Source organism: Xyrauchen texanus, chromosome 8 (genome assembly GCF_025860055.1).
Source record: "Xyrauchen texanus isolate HMW12.3.18 chromosome 8, RBS_HiC_50CHRs, whole genome shotgun sequence".
NCBI classification, from domain to species: domain Eukaryota; kingdom Metazoa; phylum Chordata; class Actinopteri; order Cypriniformes; family Catostomidae; genus Xyrauchen; species Xyrauchen texanus.
This window is the reverse complement of record NC_068283.1, coordinates 27,248,816-27,266,394: the sequence shown is the minus strand read 5'-3', so window position 1 is coordinate 27,266,394 and position 17,579 is coordinate 27,248,816. Positions and strand designations below refer to the sequence as shown.

The following is a 17,579-nucleotide window of genomic DNA, read 5'->3' as shown; positions in this document are numbered from 1 at the left end:
CCAAATACTTAACGCCCTGTTTGGGCCACTGGAAGGCATCCGGCTGGAAAGCCATTACTGGCAGAATGCTGTCAGAGACAAAGCTTTGGATTTAGACCAATTGACTCTGTATCCTGAGAACTTAGAAAAGGAATGAATGATTCTGTGGAGGCAAGGCATAGATCTAGTAGTAGAGGTGTGAATCTTCATTGGCCTCACAATTTGATTACGATTCAAAGGATAACGATTCGATTATAAAATGATTCTCGATTGCATCTTGTCCTTCAATATCTTCCTTTTTTCATTTTTTACTCTATTTTTTCCCCTTTCAGCTTTTTATTTAACAGCAGTTTTAAAAATCAGAACGAGTCACATTACAACTGGGAATTACATGAAAACATCACCAACATCTCCCAAACCGCTGCCTCATCAATATTTTCTTCTGTGTTTTCCCCCATTGTGTGAAAATCAGTGCAATTATGGGTGCAAGCTCGTCTTTCATGTTGTTTGTTGGATTCTTATCACAAATAAACTCTCCCGTTGCAATGTGCGTGGGTTTGTGAAAACATCTCAGGATTGTAGTTTCATTCTGGCACAAATGGTCATGTGTTTGATAAAACTGATCTGCAACTAGTCGTGTTTGTTCACTTGACTTTAATGTATGTACTTAACTCACGTATTTGTTTCTACAACAGTCTTTGTCGTGCACCACTGCTCTGCTGTGATTTAAACTGAACTCAGAATCGATTCTGAATCGTTTGAGTATGAATTGCGATGCATTGCTGAAAAGATTTTTTCCAACAGCTCTATCTAGTAGGATCAGAGACGAATAACAAAATATCATCTATGTAAAGCAGAAGATTATGCGCAATACCTCCCATCATCACCCCTGGAAAATCATCCTCCTTTCTTATCGTGGTTGCTAATGGTTCCAGGGCAAGGCAGAACAATAATGGGGAAAGAGGGCAACCCTGCCGGTTGCCCCTATCCAGAGTAAAATAATCAGAAATTAATAAATTTGTTTGTCCCGCTGCTACCGGGTGTCTATAAAGCATACATCCAATAAATATACTCCCAAACCTATACATTTCCAAAATCCTAAAAAGATAACCCCAATTCTACCATATCAAATGCCTTTTCGGCGTCAAGTGAGATGGCAGTGACCGGAGTCTGATCATTCACCACTTACCACATTATACTGATGAAAAGCCTAATGTTATCAGAAGAGTTACGGCCCGAACAAACCCAACCTGATCTATATATTTATATATATATATATATATATATATATATATATATATATATATATATATATATATATATATATATATATGAGATGTCATAAATTCACTTAATCGATTAGCCCAAATCTTTGACAATATTTGAATGTCTAACTGGATCAGGAAAATTGAATGGTAACTCTTACACTAACCTTAGGTATTTCACCTTATTAAGAATCAGACTGATTCTAAATTCCGTTAAAAATAAATAACCTTCCTTGTTTTTATGGGGTACCCCAACCCATTCACATTCCACGGGGAGAGAGATATCCTACTCATATTAACATTTGACATTTAAACATATTTAGAAAAAATAGATTGTGTGTCAAAAACAAGATTATAAAGACCACATTCCAACATTAGTGCAACAATCAAACCCCAAACCAAACAAACAGAAAAAAGAACAACATGCGTATCAACCCTGCGCACATCTATCCCTCTAAACTCAAACAGTCCATGCACGCCTACGAGTGTCCCCGCTTCAATTTTGACATCAGATTGCTCAAATACGGTGTTTCTATACAAATATTAGGAGACAGAATTACATGACAGAAAATAATCTTTAAAAGAAACTCCAGCCAATAGGCACAATAAACACAAAGAACGTGTAGATTCGTTCACAAAACTGTCCCGAAGGTGTGTTCCTCCACAAAACAAACTCCAGCTGCTAGCGGAACCAGTAAAAAAAAAAAGTACAATTCCGTTCAGTTTCCTCGGGCAGTCAAACGAATGTTCAGTGAGCCGGCTGTTCATGAGTGCAGATGACCTAATCCTTCCAATGTCCTGCAAAAAATACTCTAAAAAACAAACTCCAGCCAATAGGAGGCATAAACACAAGGCACGTGCAGATTCATCCACAACTGTCCCAACTGAGTGTTATTCCACAAAACGCTACAGCCGCTAGGCGGAACCAGCTCAAAAAGAAAAAAAACAGGCGACCCATTTCCACAGATGGTCAAGTGAATGTTCAGTGAGTCAAGCTCACTTGGGAGCAACGTGAGAATCACACCATGACTCCCTCAGTCCATTGATTTTACGAAAGACATCACTTGTTGTGGGCATGTAAATATTTTGTGACCATCCTTAGTATCCATTTTCAATTTGACCAGGAACATCAGTGCAAAAGCGTAATTCCTTTGACGTACGAGTTTCTTGCATTCCTTGAATGGATCACAATTCTCTCGTCGAATTCGCAAAGTCTGGGAACAAGAAAATGTTGTGGTTCTTCCAAGAAAGCCTTCTTTTACTCCTTGCCTCACATAACATGAGATCTTTATCGGATGATGTCAGAAATTTGCCTAGAATTGTTCGGGGCCTGTCTCCTTCCACGAATCTCAGAGCCGGGACTCTGTGAGCTTGCTTGATTTCCATCTTAATCCTGTTATGTCGAGCAGACTCAGGAAGAGCTTGTCTCTGAGTTTTACCATATCTCTGCCTTCCTCATGCTCGGATGTTGTTTTGCCGATAACAACATCCGAGCACTTTGGTCGCTAGCGGGTTAGCAGCTGACTCCCCCTCCGATGACTCCAGGTAATCCGTTTCTCGACATCCCCGATTCTTGTAACCAACCCGTCTAGTCTCCAAAACAGTGATTGATCAATGTATTACCACAAGATCCTCAAAGTCCTCCACAACCTTCGTCAGCATCACAGACATACTCGGCAGTTGATGCTGAATTTCTCCCACCGCGAGTCCCTGGTCTGCGGCCCTGTCTGGGGCAGCTTGAGCAGGTAAGTGTCTTTTAATATAATGGAAGTGTCTTTTAATATCTCCAGGGCACAAGGATTTTGAATTCTTTGACATGTTGACTTCTTTACAGTTATGTAGCAGGGTGTTTTGAATCTCACTGGTTTAAGACACAAAAAGAAATTAAAAACTAGCAAAGTGCGCAGAGCTCGCCATTCATACATCTGACTCCCGCATGGCACCTCGTGACACTGTCGTACTGGGTTTTTTCAATAAAAAAAAACAAAACAATGAAATTCACAAGGTAAAACATCTAATAATGTGTTTTTGTAGTGCTTTCAATATAGCACAGGGTGAATCAAATTACAAATCACTCCTTTTTGTTTATATTAGCATTTTCAACACAGTCCCAACTTTTTTAGAATTAGGGTTATATATTATCAGCACTTATTATGTAAAAGACCTTGTTAACTCCTTTGTACAAAAGCGCAGACTGTTGGAAATAACTTTTGGAGTCCATGCTAGATCAAGTGCATGCTGTCATTAAAGAAAAAGGGGGGCATAACATTTATGTTCAGTCCTCAAGTTTTTGCTCAAATTTTAATGCTGATAATATAATTTGAAATGAAAATATTTGCATTAAATTACAAAACAATGTGAAATAGAAGCATTATCACTAAGCCCTCAGACTTTTGCATCCCACTGCATTTCACACGGAATGAGAAATATGTAAAGGAAATATGATCCTGCGTGTGTAATTGTGTTTGTGAATCTCACCATGTTGTTTTGTCTCTGCTGGTCCTGCATCAGTGTAACCTGACTGACGGAGGGCAAGCCCACCACCACAGACTGATACAGAGAGACAGGGACAGAGAGGGAGAAGAGGAGACAAGGAAGATTTAGAACAGCATGCACATTCCATCTTAGGCAGAGGAGAAATAAAAACAGGGTCAGTGCAAAGGGCAAGAGAGACAAAAGGGAAAGATTGAGAGCAGGGCAGGGGAGACAGGAGAGGGGAAGCACAGCTGGTTTACCTGCTGTTGCATGTTGCCGTGCGTAACGGGGATAGGACCCGGTGGTCTGTTGAGGAAGTTCTGATTGGGTGGGACCTGCCCGGGTTGCATCTGAGATGCATTGTTCATCTGTGAACAGGACAAGCAGTGATTTATAGATAGAAAGACTGGGCGATGATTTGCGCCTACAGTAGTCCACATTGAAAACCTAGGATTCAAAATCGAATTTAAACCTGGAAATATACAGAACAATGTAGTAGGTTTGAAAAATAAATAAATAAATTATAATGTAAAGAATAAAAAGAAGAAGAAAAAAAAAAGTTTAAGAATCTGCCCTATTTCTAGGCCACTAATCAAAGAAGCAAATGTATGACATTTATCATGTTAACTCATGTTAACTTTTCTTGCTTCCATTGAAGCACATAAGATACTCTTTGGAACATTGGAAAAATCATACTAGGATAACATGGATAATCAGTCCATTCCAACTTCATGGAATTTTCCACATTCAATACAAGTCAAGCTCAATCAACAGCATGTGTCATAATATTGATCACCACAAAAAATAAATAATTGTCCCTCCTTTTCTTTAAAAAAAGCAAAGATCTGGGTTACAGTAAGACACATGCAATGGAAGTGAATGGAGGCCAATTTCTGAACGTTAAAATACTCACTTTTTCAAGAGTATAGCCAAGATGTAAACAGTATGTAAACATGATAGAGATGAAATCACTTCGTTGCCATGACTATGAAATGTCAACAAACCCGAAAACAACTGTAAAAATTAATAGAAGAAAATTAATAGATTTTTAATAGAAGAATTCATGTAAGTGCTTTTACAAAATTCTAAGTTTAAACCATCCAAAAAATGGCCCCATTCACTTCCATTGTATGTGCAGAAAACTTGATTCTGCTTTCTTAAAAAACGAGGGACGAGTTGAAATACATTTTTGTGGTAATTAATATTTGCCACAAATGCTGTCGATTGAGCTTAATTTGTATTGAACCCGGAATATTCCTTTAAGTGCCTGCTGTCAATAAAGCAAAAGGGGGAAAATAAAATACTAAGAAATTAATGTTCATTTTTCAATGTCAACTTTTCACTTGATTGTTATGCTCATAATATAATTTGTAATAAAAAAACCAAACAAACAAATAAAATTATTTTCACATAGGGGAATTTTGATTGACACTATGTATTTTCATGTTACATTTATGCATATGAATATGCACATACCGGTATATATGTTTTAATTATTGTACTGGGTACAAGTCATCATGGTAGAGTTGACCTGCATATTTATCTATTTCTGTGTTCTCATGCAGGTGTTTGTTTGTATTCATGCTTGTATACATGATTTTGTGTGTTTGTGCATTCATGCTTGTGCATTCATTCATTGGGAGTTTGTGTGTGTTCTCATGTTTGTAAACATGACTGTGTGCGTGCATGTTCTTGAGCCGAATCCCCTATTTTATAATGCAGATTTTATATTCACAGTTTTGTGTGTCTTTGTTCTCTTGCTGTAATAGTAAACAAAACTAATTAACAAAAATTATTGCAAAGCAACTTGCTATTGGCCAACACTGCGAATTCACGTGTCAGAGTTCACCAATCTTGAACCCCACACAAAATTCACGTAGAGAAATTTCTGTCACCATAAGTCCATCAGGCAAAATTCCTGACATTAAAATTACTGATTCTGCCTGTGGAATTTTGATTGGGCAAGGGTGAATTTTACAGAGCATTGAAGTATTGATAAATATGGATTTTGAATATTTTCCATACTTTTTTCAATATTATTGAATTTGTTTGTATATGTGCGTGAAACTCACAGAACGGTGCTGTTGCACTTGTTTGTGGTTGGTGATGACCTGCCGAATGCCATTGACGAATCCGCTCTGGTCGTTAGGGATGAGTCCCATGAAGATCCTCTTCCGAGATGAGTACAGCAGCATCAGCACACGCACCTCACACGGAGCACTGTGGGGGAAGTGTACACAGCCAGCCTACACACAAACACAAAATACATCATATGCGCCAATCCACACATCAAACCAGAATGACTGGAGAACTGCCTGGGCCTTTATGATTATATTTGAGGACAACATTAAAATGATCTCAGCTGCCGTTTCCCAAACGCCGATTTAGTTTAAAACTTAATTTAACCTGCTAATGGTGATTCACGACAGACAGATCTCTTATTCTGCATCAATGGAACTAGCTCCAGGGTAAAGGTTAATTTCAGAGCCTTTTAATTTTCATAAGAAGAACTAGCTATGTGAATTTGCTGATAGTAATTTTTCTGCAAGACATTTTTTTTTCTAGTTAAATGTGAAAAATCTTACTTTGTTGCACTGACACTCAACAACAGATAAAGAACTCCCTCAAGAGGCTAAAAAGCATTATTACACACAATCACATTCTCTCTCTGCAACGTGAAAAACAGACACTTGCGTTCAGATTAAAGAGACACTGATATACCAGTGTAATGCCCTCTGTATCATTTGCTACAAAAAGGTGAGCCAAGAAATGTGACCTGGACTATAAGAGCTGCTTCATGTCTGTATACTGATCATTGAACTTACCATGATTTAGCTTAGAGGAGTAGGTTACGTTAGAGTACTTACAAATCCATTGGCCATGATACGATACAGTCCCTTCAAAGATTCCACATCTTTATTAGTGAAAAGAAATTGCACCATACGTGAGTTCCTGAACAGAGGACCAAGAGTAGTCTATAGAAAGATAACAAGAGGGATGAAGAAAGAGTTATAGGCCTTCAATCAAGAATTACAATGGATGTGCATTTCCTGAAGGTCATACCAATGCTTGCAAGGCAACCATGGAACGTGTTCAAATATTTGCTTAAAAGGAAACCAAAATGATGACTTAGGGAGGAATTGGTTAAGAGTCCCCAGTTATGGTTTACTTTCCAAGAGAAAACCACAAAACCTGGATCTCTGTGGACAACCAATCACAATTCAGTATACAAATATTAAAATTACAATGCCAGCTATTCTATGAGTGTCAATGTAAATGTTTCATCTTATTAGATCCAATTAATTAATTTTAATTTAACTACATAACTTTGATTTGAAGTTGTTTAGATAAAGTATTATAGCAAAGATTTCTAAATTCAGCTGAATTAATGAAAGCTAAATTGTGAAAATAAAAATCAAGAACAAAACAAGATGCTTAAGGAGGGGAAGAAGAGGAAGAAGAACAGGAAAGTGGAAGAGGATGAAGAAGAAGAAAAAAGGAGAGAAAACAGGAAGAAGATAAAAAGTGGAATAAAAGGAAAAGTAAGAAAATTAGAATGAAGAAAAATAAGAGGAAGATGAAAAAGAGAAAGAGGAAGATGAAAAAGAAGAGGAGTAATAACAGGAAGAAGAATAACAGGTAGAAGAGGAAAGGAAAGAAAAAAGGACAGAGAAAAAGAAGAGGAAGAAAAAGATGAGGAAGAAGCAAAAGAAGAGGAAAAGGAACAATAGGAAGAAAAGAACAAGAAGAGGGAGAAAAAGAAAAGGAAGAAAATCAAAAAGAGGAAGAAGAAAAAGAAAAAGAAGAGGGTAATAAGAGGGAGGAAGAACATGTACAAGAAAAGGAGTAAGAAGAGGATGAAGAAAAAGAAGAGGTAGAAGAAGAGTAAGAGGAAAAGAAAAAAACAGGGGAAGAAAAATAGGCAGAAAACAAAAAACAAGAAGAGGAAGGTGAAAAGGAAGAAGCAGTAGAAGAGAAAGAAAAAAGGAGAAAACAAGATGATTAAGTAGAAGAAAGACAAATAGGATGAGGAGAAGAAAATAAAGAGGAAGATGAACAGGAAGAAGAAGAAGAACGGGAAAGTGGACGAGGAAGAAAAAAGGAATAAAAAAAGTGAAAGAATAATAATAGGAAGTAGAAAAAGATGAGGGCTGGAAGGAGAAGAAGAGGAAAAGGAAGAAAAGGAGAACAAAAAAGAAGAAAAGATGGAAGCAGAGGAAGAAACAAAGAAGAGGAAGATGACAAGGAGAAAGAAAAAGAAGAGGGGTACCAAGAGGAAAAAGGGGGAAGAAGAGGAAGAAAGAACAGGTAGAAGAGAGCACGAAGAAAAAGAAAAGGTAGAAGAGAGCACAAAGAAAAAGAAGAGGAAAAGGAAGAAGAGGATGAAGAAAAAGAATAGGTAGAAGAGGAAGAAGAAAATTGAGGAAAAGGAAAAAGAAGAGGACAAGGAAAAGAAGAGAAGAGGAGAAGGAAGACAAATGAGTAAGATAAGGAGGAAGCACAGTAATAAATTCATCCTGAGGGGAAATCCAAGGTTCACATTTACCAGGAGCTGCTGAGGGATGAGCTGCATGATTAGTTTCTGTGGCCAATGGTCTGTATTTCTGCAACAACATAAAGACACAAGAGAAATCACAACTCATGCTCTTTAACATGTGTTCTACATTATGCAAATCTGCACCAAATGGGAGTCACTCACAGATTTTCCCCTTGGCTGACTTGGACCTGGCAGGGCAGGGAACGTGTCAGTTTGGTGTTTGAGTCCATGGAGGAAGCCTTGGGCTTCTGCGGTGATTGATGGAGAGAGAGGGAGAGGTGATGGGGGGAGGGAAAACAAGAGGCAGAATAAGATGAAGAGGTTAACATACAGAGTAAAAAAAAGACCTTGCTGGCAGAGATGGATGGTGAAGCTGGAGGCAGGTCTCGGTGTAATATACAACCTGCGTGTGCATTTTCGACAACATAAGAGATCGGCCAGACAACAGGACAGCTGCAACATTTTTATATCAATCACAACATTACAACCTACACGCAAACGGACCGCTGCCCACCACCTTCTCCATATCAATGGCAAACCAGCCAGGCCTGATACATTTGTGCAGACTTGTGCCAGAGCTCTAGAATAGACATGATATCGCAGAAAGAGGATGGAACGTGGGGAAAACGTAGGGCTCATCAGCAGATCGACGGAGTTGTTCTGAATTGCTATTGACTGAATTTACACACTGCAGCTTGGCAGAGTTTTTGTTTGAGAATAGAGTGCGATGAGCCGTGTGACTCCATGACAAGCCTCAGCAATGGAGTGTGCCGCTGTACTTGATAAGCACATATTGGTCTGCTGGCATGTTATTGAACAGATGGTGATGATGACCACAGTGTGTACAGCATGAGGGTTTGTTTCCTGATCATTTGTGTTAAAAAAAAAAAAACATTGCAATATTTAATTGTGCGTTTGGGAGTGTGTATTCCCAAACAGACATCAGCTGAGATGATCTCATGGTCTTTGTAGAATATCAATAGAACTGCATTAATCTGAAGAGAAGGACCCTCCCATAAATCACACAGAAATCAAGAAGTATCATCGATCCCATTACAGTCTCTGCAAATGGTACCCCAGGCACAATACGCACGGGTCAAACAGATCACCAAACAATACATCAATAAAACTGAATGAGATAGCTGTAAACAATTTGATATATGTCAGTCAATCATGTATTTTTCATGTGCCTAGAGGACAACATTTCTGGATCAACAATAAGTTAAAGCGATGGTTCACCCATAACTGCAAATCAGATACTCAAGACCTCAAGCAATCTGATGCATTCAGGTTTGAAACAACATTCTCTCTATTATGGAATACAAAAGGAGGTGTTAGGCAGAATGTTAGCCTCATTCACCATTCACTTTCATAGTATTAAAAAAATGCATGAAAATGAATGGAGACTTATGCTGTCATTCTGCCTGCTTTTGTGCGCCCCAGAACAAAGTCATACAGGTTTGGAAAAACATGAGGGTGAGTAAATTACGTAAAACGTTGCATTTCTGGGTAAACTATCCCTTTTAGTGGGTAAAGTGTTACTGGATTGTGTAAACACTTTGAGATTCCCGTGGTTAATTTTCCTGTAGCAAGGCAACAGAACCTGGCTTTTGTGTTGAACACATATCACAATTAAAGGGATAGTTCAACCACAAATGAAAATTCTCTAATGATTTACTCACACTCCTAGCATCCCAGTTGTGTATGACGTACTTTCTTCTGCAGAACATTATGATTTTTAAAAGAACATTTCAGCTCTTTAGGTCCTCACAATGGAAGTGAATGGGTGCCAAAATTTTGAAGCTCCAAAATCCACATAAAGGGAGCTTAAAAGTAATCCAGATGACTCCAGTGGTTAAATCCATGTGTTCAGACACAACATGATAGATGTGGGTGAGAAACAGATCAACATTTAGGTCATTTTTAATCATAAATTCTCCTCTCTGCCCAGTAGGGGACGATATGCATTAAGACTGTAAATCACCAAACACAGAAAAAGAATGGGAAAGTGAAACTGAAGTGGAGATTGACTGAGCAGGGAGAATTTATAGTAAAAGAAAGGACTTAAATATTGATCTGTTTCTCACCACACCTACCATATCACTTTATGATATATGGATTATAACTCTGAAATCATAAGGATTACTTCTATGTTGCCCTTATGTGGATTTTGGAGCCTCAAAATTTTGACACTTATTCACCTGCATCCCTTCAGAGCTGAAATATTCTTCAAAAAAATCTTAATTTGTGTTCAGTAGAAGAAAGAAAGCCATATACATCTGGGATGGCTTGAGGAAAATTATGAAATAATTTTAATTTTTGGGTGAACTATCTCTTTAAGTGGACAAATATTGCAATGGCATTGAAGTCTTTGAATAATGCACTTGTATAAGTTTCTGACCTCCTGCCATTCTAGAACTCCGCTCCAAGCCACGATTTTGTTGGCAACCCCTTGCTGTGCTCCAGCCTGAATTGCTGGAACAGCAGGCTGAAAAATAAGAGTACATTGACAGTTATGAGAGTGAAAAGAGTCAAAAAATAGTTGTCAACAGAAAAACATTTTCCAAATCTGACCATGCCAGGCTGAGATGGTGGTGGTGTCTGCTGATTGGCTGTGGGCTGCAGTTGAGGAGCTTGAGGTGGTTGCTGAATAAGTGTGGGTGGGCCTGGTGTCTGGACTTGGGGGGGCTGCGGTGGCTGCTGGCTTGGACCTTGTAGCTGTGTTAAGACTGGTGGTGACACTGTGGTAACTGTAGACAGGCTGGGTTTACCTCCTGAAGGAAGAACTGGCGATTGGCTGAAGGGGGGTGTTGGCATTTGTGGGACTAGAAAAATACAAGAGGAAAATCAGCAAATGGTGTGCTGCAGATGTAGGAAATTGATGAAGGTGATAAACAAGAAGTGGCCAGTGACACCACTTGACTCACATCTCTTCTGCTGATTGGCAGCATCTAGTACCTTCATTGCTGCACTATGGGCTGCATTTAGAGAAGGGTTATTCTATGGGATACAGAGAGAGTGAGATTGTTTGTGTGTGTACAACAGAAGGAGAACAGTCATGAAGTCTCATCATTAGTGTGCAAATACTTGTTTGAAGCCAGATCCTGTATTAGTGCACATCTCCTCTAACGATGAGATCTAGTGGAAGGAGATTATAACTGTAGTTTGTCTTAATCTTAAAAATTACAACAAGGTTCCATATGCTGAAGATTACCAAATAGGCACAGAAAGGTTTAGAAGGAGCAGACCAAATTGGCCTCTTATTAAGGAAAGCACTCTGATCATTCTTACAGTCAGGTCCATAAATATTGGGACATTGACACAATTCTAATCATTTTGGCTCTATACACCACCACAATGGATTTGAAATGAAACGAACAAGATGTGTTTTAACTACAGAATTTCAGCTTTAATTTGATAATATTGCCCGAAACACTTCAGAATTCATCCTGCTGCTTTTGTCAGCAGTCACTTCATCAATAAATACAAGAGAACCAGTTCCATTGGCAGCCATACATGCCCACGCCATGACACTACCACCACCATGCTTCACTGATGAGGTGGTATGCTTTGGATCATGAGCAGTTCCTTTCCTTCTCCATACTCTTCTCTTCCCATCACTCTGGTACAAGTTGATTTTTGTCTCATCTGTCCATAGGATGTTGTTCCAGAACTGTGAAGGCTTTTTTAGATGTTGTTTGGCAAACTCTAATCTGGCCTTCCTGTTTTTGAGGCTCACCAATGGTTTACATCTTGTGGTGAACCCTCTGTATTCACTCTGGTGAAGTCTTCTCTTTATTGTTGACTTTGACACACATAAACCTACCTCCTGGAGAGTGTTCTTGATCTGGCCAACTGTTGTGAAGGGTGTTTTCTTCACAAGGGAAAGAATTCTTCGGTCATCCACCACAGTTGTTTTCCGTGGTCTTCCGGGTCTTTTGGTGTTGCTGAGCTCACCGGTGCGTTCTTTCTTTTTAAGAATGTTCCAAACAGTTTTTTGCTATCTCTCTGATGGGTTTGTTTTGATTTTTCAGCCTAATGATGGCTTGCTTCACTGATAGTGACAGCTCTTTGGATCTCATATTGAGAGTTGACAGCAACAGATTCCAAATGCAAATAGCACACTTGAAATTAACTCTGGACCTTTTTTCTGCTGCTTGTAAATGGGATAATGAGGGAATAACACACACCTGGCCATGGAACAGCTAAGCAGCCAATTGTCCCATTACTTTTGGTCCCTTAAAAAGAGGGAAGCACATATACAAACTGTTGTAATTCCTACACCGTTCACCTGATTTGGATGTAAATACCCTCAAATTAAAGCTGAAAGTCTGCAGTTAAAGCACATCTTGTTCGTTTCATTTCAAATCCATTGTGGTGGTGTATAGAGCCAAAAAGATTAGAACTGTGTTGATGTCCCAATATTTATGGACCTGACTGTATTTCTGTATAGACGGGGTCCAAAATTAACTTGTCAAAAGCGAGTGAATGAAACCTAATACAGTACTTCTTACTCTCCATTAAATCTGTATTATATCTCTGAGGTAAAAATTGTTAGAAGACGTGTGATGATCGCAGAGCTTTTCTTAAGTAGGCCGTTTGTATTGACTCGAATCACTCATGTCACTTTAATGAGTGTCGTTACTATGTTGCAAGTTCTAAAAAGAAATTATCAAAGTAAAATTTTAGGTGGAATTAGCACATGACAAGGTCTAATTTTGAACCTTGGCCTGAATACAATATCTTTCAGACATGACCACGAGCACACCAGTCATAACGACTGCAATATATTTATGTTTATTTATAGATTTAATGTGATGAAAACTGATGTCAAAGATGTAAAAATCTTAAAATGTCACTAATATTACAATGATGTCACATTTCTGCTTTATATATACTGTAGTTTCCCTGAAGTTAGGTCATTATATTTATTTCCATCAGCACGTACATACCGGGTATTGATGGGCTGTGCTCATCGGAGGAGTTACTTGGGCTACAGCGCCCAGAGGAGGCTGGGCCACAGGCAGAGACTGAGGTGGCACAACAGGTGCAAGGGAGACTGCAGAACCTCCTCCAGGAGCGACTGGACACACACACAGGAAACATAGGTAGAGCAAACCTGATAATGCGATCAAAGTTCTAAATTTCTCCCATGTGCAAAAAGAGGTCTGTCTATCTGTTTACAAACCCTGGTTTAGAGATTTATATCACATTCATATAAAAAGAAATCAAGACATGTTTAATGTCTTTCTTACCAGGAAGTGCAATGCCCCTGACCAACACCATGTGAAAAGGGTCTTGGCTATAATCTGGGTGTGCAGATTCTGGTGCACCTGCTATTGATGATGCTCTTTCAAAAAGAGATCGAAGTGCTGGAAGTTTCCGTGGGGCAATTACAGAAAAATGGATCCCCCTCTACAGCAAAAAATAAAAAGGACAATAGTCCTAATCATATTTACAATAATCCTCATTGCAATTTGAATATCTACTGTATGAGATGAACCAGTGAAAGGGATACTTTGAGACTTTGCAAATAGGGGGAATACAGGTAAAGTGGGACACTTGAAGGAATAGTTCACCCATCTTTCTTCTGCTGAACACAAACAAAGATTTTTAGCAGAATATTTCAGCTCTGAAGGTCTTCACAATGCAAGTGAATGGGTAGTAACATTTTGAAGCTCCAAAAAGCAAATAAAGGCAGCACAAAAGTAATTAATACGTGTTTAAAATCTAGTCTTCAGAAGCGATATAAGTGTGGGTGAGAAACAGATCAATATTTAAGTCTTTTTTACTACAAATTCTCCTCCCTGTCCAGTTGGTGGCGATATGCACGAAGAATGTGAATTGTAAAAAACAAAAGAAGAAGAATGTGAAAGTGGATATTTACAGTAAACAAAGATATTTATATTGATCTGTTCCTCCCCAAACCTATCATATCACTTCTGAAGATTTTGATTTAACTACTGGAGTCGTATGGATTACTTTTATGCTGCATTTGTGCTTTTTAAGCTTCAAAATCTTGGTTCCCATTCACTTGCATTGTATGAACCTACAGAGCTGAGATATTCTTCTAAAAATATTTGTTTGTGTTCAGCAGAAAAAGACAGTCATACACATCTGGGATGGCATGAGGGTGAGTAAATTAAGAGAATTTTCAATTATGGGTGAACTATTTCTTTAAGCTCAATCATCTATCATTGTGTTTATTCTTTCACCCTAAACTATAATGGGATGACATTGATTTAGCCTTTTAAAAACATTTTAATGCAATGATAATGACAAAGTATTAGAAAGTGTACCTCTTTACCTGTATTCACCATACTGAGTGACGCACCATCTGTTTTCAGTTTTGTTTTTAGGTATACAGCAAGTGTATTGCCTTTGAAAAGTACAACTTCAACTGGTCATGAAAAATACATAGCAGTCAAGATTTATATACAGGGGTTAGAATGCCAAAAGCCAAAGTGAAAGCAATGATGTGCCACAGTGTATGAGAATATACAGTAGATATTACACCAGAATAGTGCAAGAAAGCTTCGACAAATTCAGCATGTAAAAAGTACAGGTTATTTGGCAAAAGAGCTCAGTGAAATATCTAATATCACACATCATGCGTGGCATTGTCTATGAAAGTACATCAGTACTTCAACCAGTGTGATAAGTACAAAAAACATTCATCACATTACATAAGGTCGATCAGTGCATACTCACGTCACGTATGATCTGGACCAGGCTGTCTGCAGTGCAGCCAGTGTAGCTAACACTCTCCACAGCTGGCAGTAAGTATGGAGAAGAATTACACAGCAATACACAAACCTTGTGAGTCTGACCACTGGACAGAGAAACAATCACAATATGGTATATAATAACTACAAAAACACAGAAATGGTTTTAGTTTGCTCAGGACTACATTTAAGAACATGGGCTGGGGTTCTTAAACATTGCACTCACATTTGCTCCCTCATTTTTTTAAAGTCATCAAACAGCTGCAGGGCCACAGAAAGACCCTCAGCTATAAGACTGCAGCTCTCTGCTCCACCTCCCATGAATCTGTGCAACAACAAAAAACACAAATGTGAAAACTGCAGTTCTCAGCATTTAAGAGACTGACAAGAAGCTATGCAGCTCATTAAATCATGCAAAAGCATAGGTTACCTCTAACACGTTTATTATGCCCCAGAAAGAGCAGCTAGGTATCTACACTGTATGTGACAAGGAGATAGCAATATGGTGGAATACATGAAGCCCTTACTGAATGCTGTCAATCCAGGAGACAAACTCAAATGCTGAGCTGGTTGGAGCATGGCACTGGACATAAGACTCTGGAGCACAATCCACTGTGTTGAAGACCACCAGTCCATACTGGGTACCACCATACTAATACAGGGAAACAAATCTATAATTTATTATCTATCATCAACTGTAATATTTCAATGTGTAAATGTATCAGGACATTCAACTCACATCTCCTCCAAAATCTGTTTCAGCAGGTGGTCCTCCATTAAAATACCTGTAATCATTCAGAGCAGGTCAGAGTAAAGAAGTCAAACATTTGTCAAATTATCTGACAGCATGAATGAAAAAATGTGATGACTCTTACTCTATTGTTGGTAGTATGTAATTTTTACGAAGTGATTCAAAATATGGACCAAGGTTTGCAGTTCCCTCTATGACGAACACCACATCTGACACCTGATTTAACCCAGACTTAGATGTGGGGTCCATATGGGTCACCATGGGTCTAGAGCAAAGACAGACATTAGATCAACACAATTCTGTACTTTCAATATAAAATAGAGGATGGTGTGCATGTAGTGCACTTTTCGTAAATGTGCTTTGTGACTTTTCATCCTAGAGTTATTGAAGAAATTTCTGTAGTGGAACTTTTGCCTCTTATGTAAAGAATCACTCTCAAAGTCTTGGGTTCTGATGCCATAAGATATGACTTTATTAAAATAATCTAATCTGAGTTGGTCTGCAGAGCAACTGCAGATTTACTCTCTACATGCTCTTTTTTATGTTTCAAAACAGTCTGTCCCTCTTTCATACACATTTTATATCTTCTGGGCTCACTGCCACTATTGTCTCCTCAACTTTCTTTTCTCCACTTTGCCTTTGGCTCCAGTCTTCTTTTTTTTTCATGCATACAGTGAGAGGCCCAATTGTATTGCTTCCATATGTGAAGAGGCCCCACCCACATATAACATATATCATATATGAACACTTTCTAACTGATTATACTTAATTAATTACAATGCTGATTAATATAAATCTGTAATCAAAGTTAGTGGAAAAAGTACCGCAATACGATTACATAATCCAAGTGAACAACAGCAGCCAACCTGGACAGCATTTTTCATGGCAATAAACGAAATTTTTTATTTTTTTAAAAATGCATTCCGTGTCAAGAAGCTTGACATCAAACGCCTCATATATATATATATATATATATATATATATATATATATATATATATATATATATATATATATAGTTGCATTTCTTTGTATTTGACATTTGAATATATGGCAATATTGCCATATATTCAAATGTCAAATACAAAGAAATGCAACAAAAATAAAATCTTATGATCTTATGAATGTATGTAGCAGATGTGAACATAAGCTTGCATGTTAGTTAGCGGTTATCCTAAAATGCTAATTTAGCTCATGTGTCTTACCTGCAAGTACTACCAGAACTGACTTTTAACGAGAATAAAATGGACCGATGCAGTCCCCACTATGATTTGTATACCAGTCGATGTTTAGTTGTATTTTGAAAGCTTCACATAAACGTGAATGTTAACCATAATGACAACAAACCTCCCGATTTGCACTCGGCAATCGACAATCTGGTCTGATCTTAGATTTGACTTGGCTGGCGAATCGATGTATTATTATCTTGAACTAAAAATGGGCTTTGTTGTATTTGAATAAAGGAATAATATGCGTATGAAAGTAAACTATTTTTAATTTATGTAATATAACAATATTGTATGTTTAATATATACAGTTATTAAAAATATTATTATTATTATCATCATCGTCGTCGTCATCATAATCATCATCATTTTTTTTTTATTATTACACTCAAAAATAATTTTAAGATTTACACATTCAAATTTCAAATAAAAATTCCACCAAATTAAATAGAGCAATGTTTAATAAAATAAATTTGTAAAAACATATTTTAAGTTGTATTCATTTTATTTTGTTAAACGTTACACTGTTAATTTTAAGGAATTTTGTTATGAAATTGAAATAAGTAAATCTTAAAAATAGGTTCAAATATTTTTGAGTCTATTATTATTATTGTTATAATAA

General features: G+C 37.7%; 1 protein-coding gene across 3 annotated transcripts in view; it reads right to left on the bottom strand.

The window, feature by feature from the left end:
* LOC127648230 (mediator of RNA polymerase II transcription subunit 25-like) overlaps positions 1-17,094 on the bottom strand; it is a 28,167-nt gene extending 11,073 nt beyond the window's left edge. For 2 of the 3 annotated variants that reach the window (XM_052132810.1, XM_052132811.1), the window contains exons 1-17: positions 16,937-17,094; positions 15,857-15,997; positions 15,721-15,766; positions 15,509-15,633; positions 15,208-15,306; positions 14,968-15,088; positions 13,512-13,671; positions 13,209-13,339; positions 11,184-11,256; positions 10,831-11,081; positions 10,658-10,744; positions 8,419-8,504; positions 8,266-8,323; positions 6,587-6,694; positions 5,792-5,965; positions 3,980-4,087; positions 3,723-3,794 (exon numbers count right to left, since the gene is read on the bottom strand). In XM_052132810.1, the coding sequence (XP_051988770.1) occupies positions 3,723-3,794; positions 3,980-4,087; positions 5,792-5,965; positions 6,587-6,694; positions 8,266-8,323; positions 8,419-8,504; positions 10,658-10,744; positions 10,831-11,081; positions 11,184-11,256; positions 13,209-13,339; positions 13,512-13,671; positions 14,968-15,088; positions 15,208-15,306; positions 15,509-15,633; positions 15,721-15,766; positions 15,857-15,993 (1,836 nt within the window). In that variant the 5' untranslated portion in view covers positions 15,994-15,997; positions 16,937-17,094. The remainder of the gene's footprint in view (positions 1-3,722; positions 3,795-3,979; positions 4,088-5,791; positions 5,966-6,586; positions 6,695-8,265; positions 8,324-8,418; positions 8,505-10,657; positions 10,745-10,830; positions 11,082-11,183; positions 11,257-13,208; positions 13,340-13,511; positions 13,672-14,967; positions 15,089-15,207; positions 15,307-15,508; positions 15,634-15,720; positions 15,767-15,856; positions 15,998-16,936) is intronic. The other variant, XM_052132812.1, reaches the window with a different exon arrangement.
* Positions 17,095-17,579: the final 485 nt, after the last annotated feature.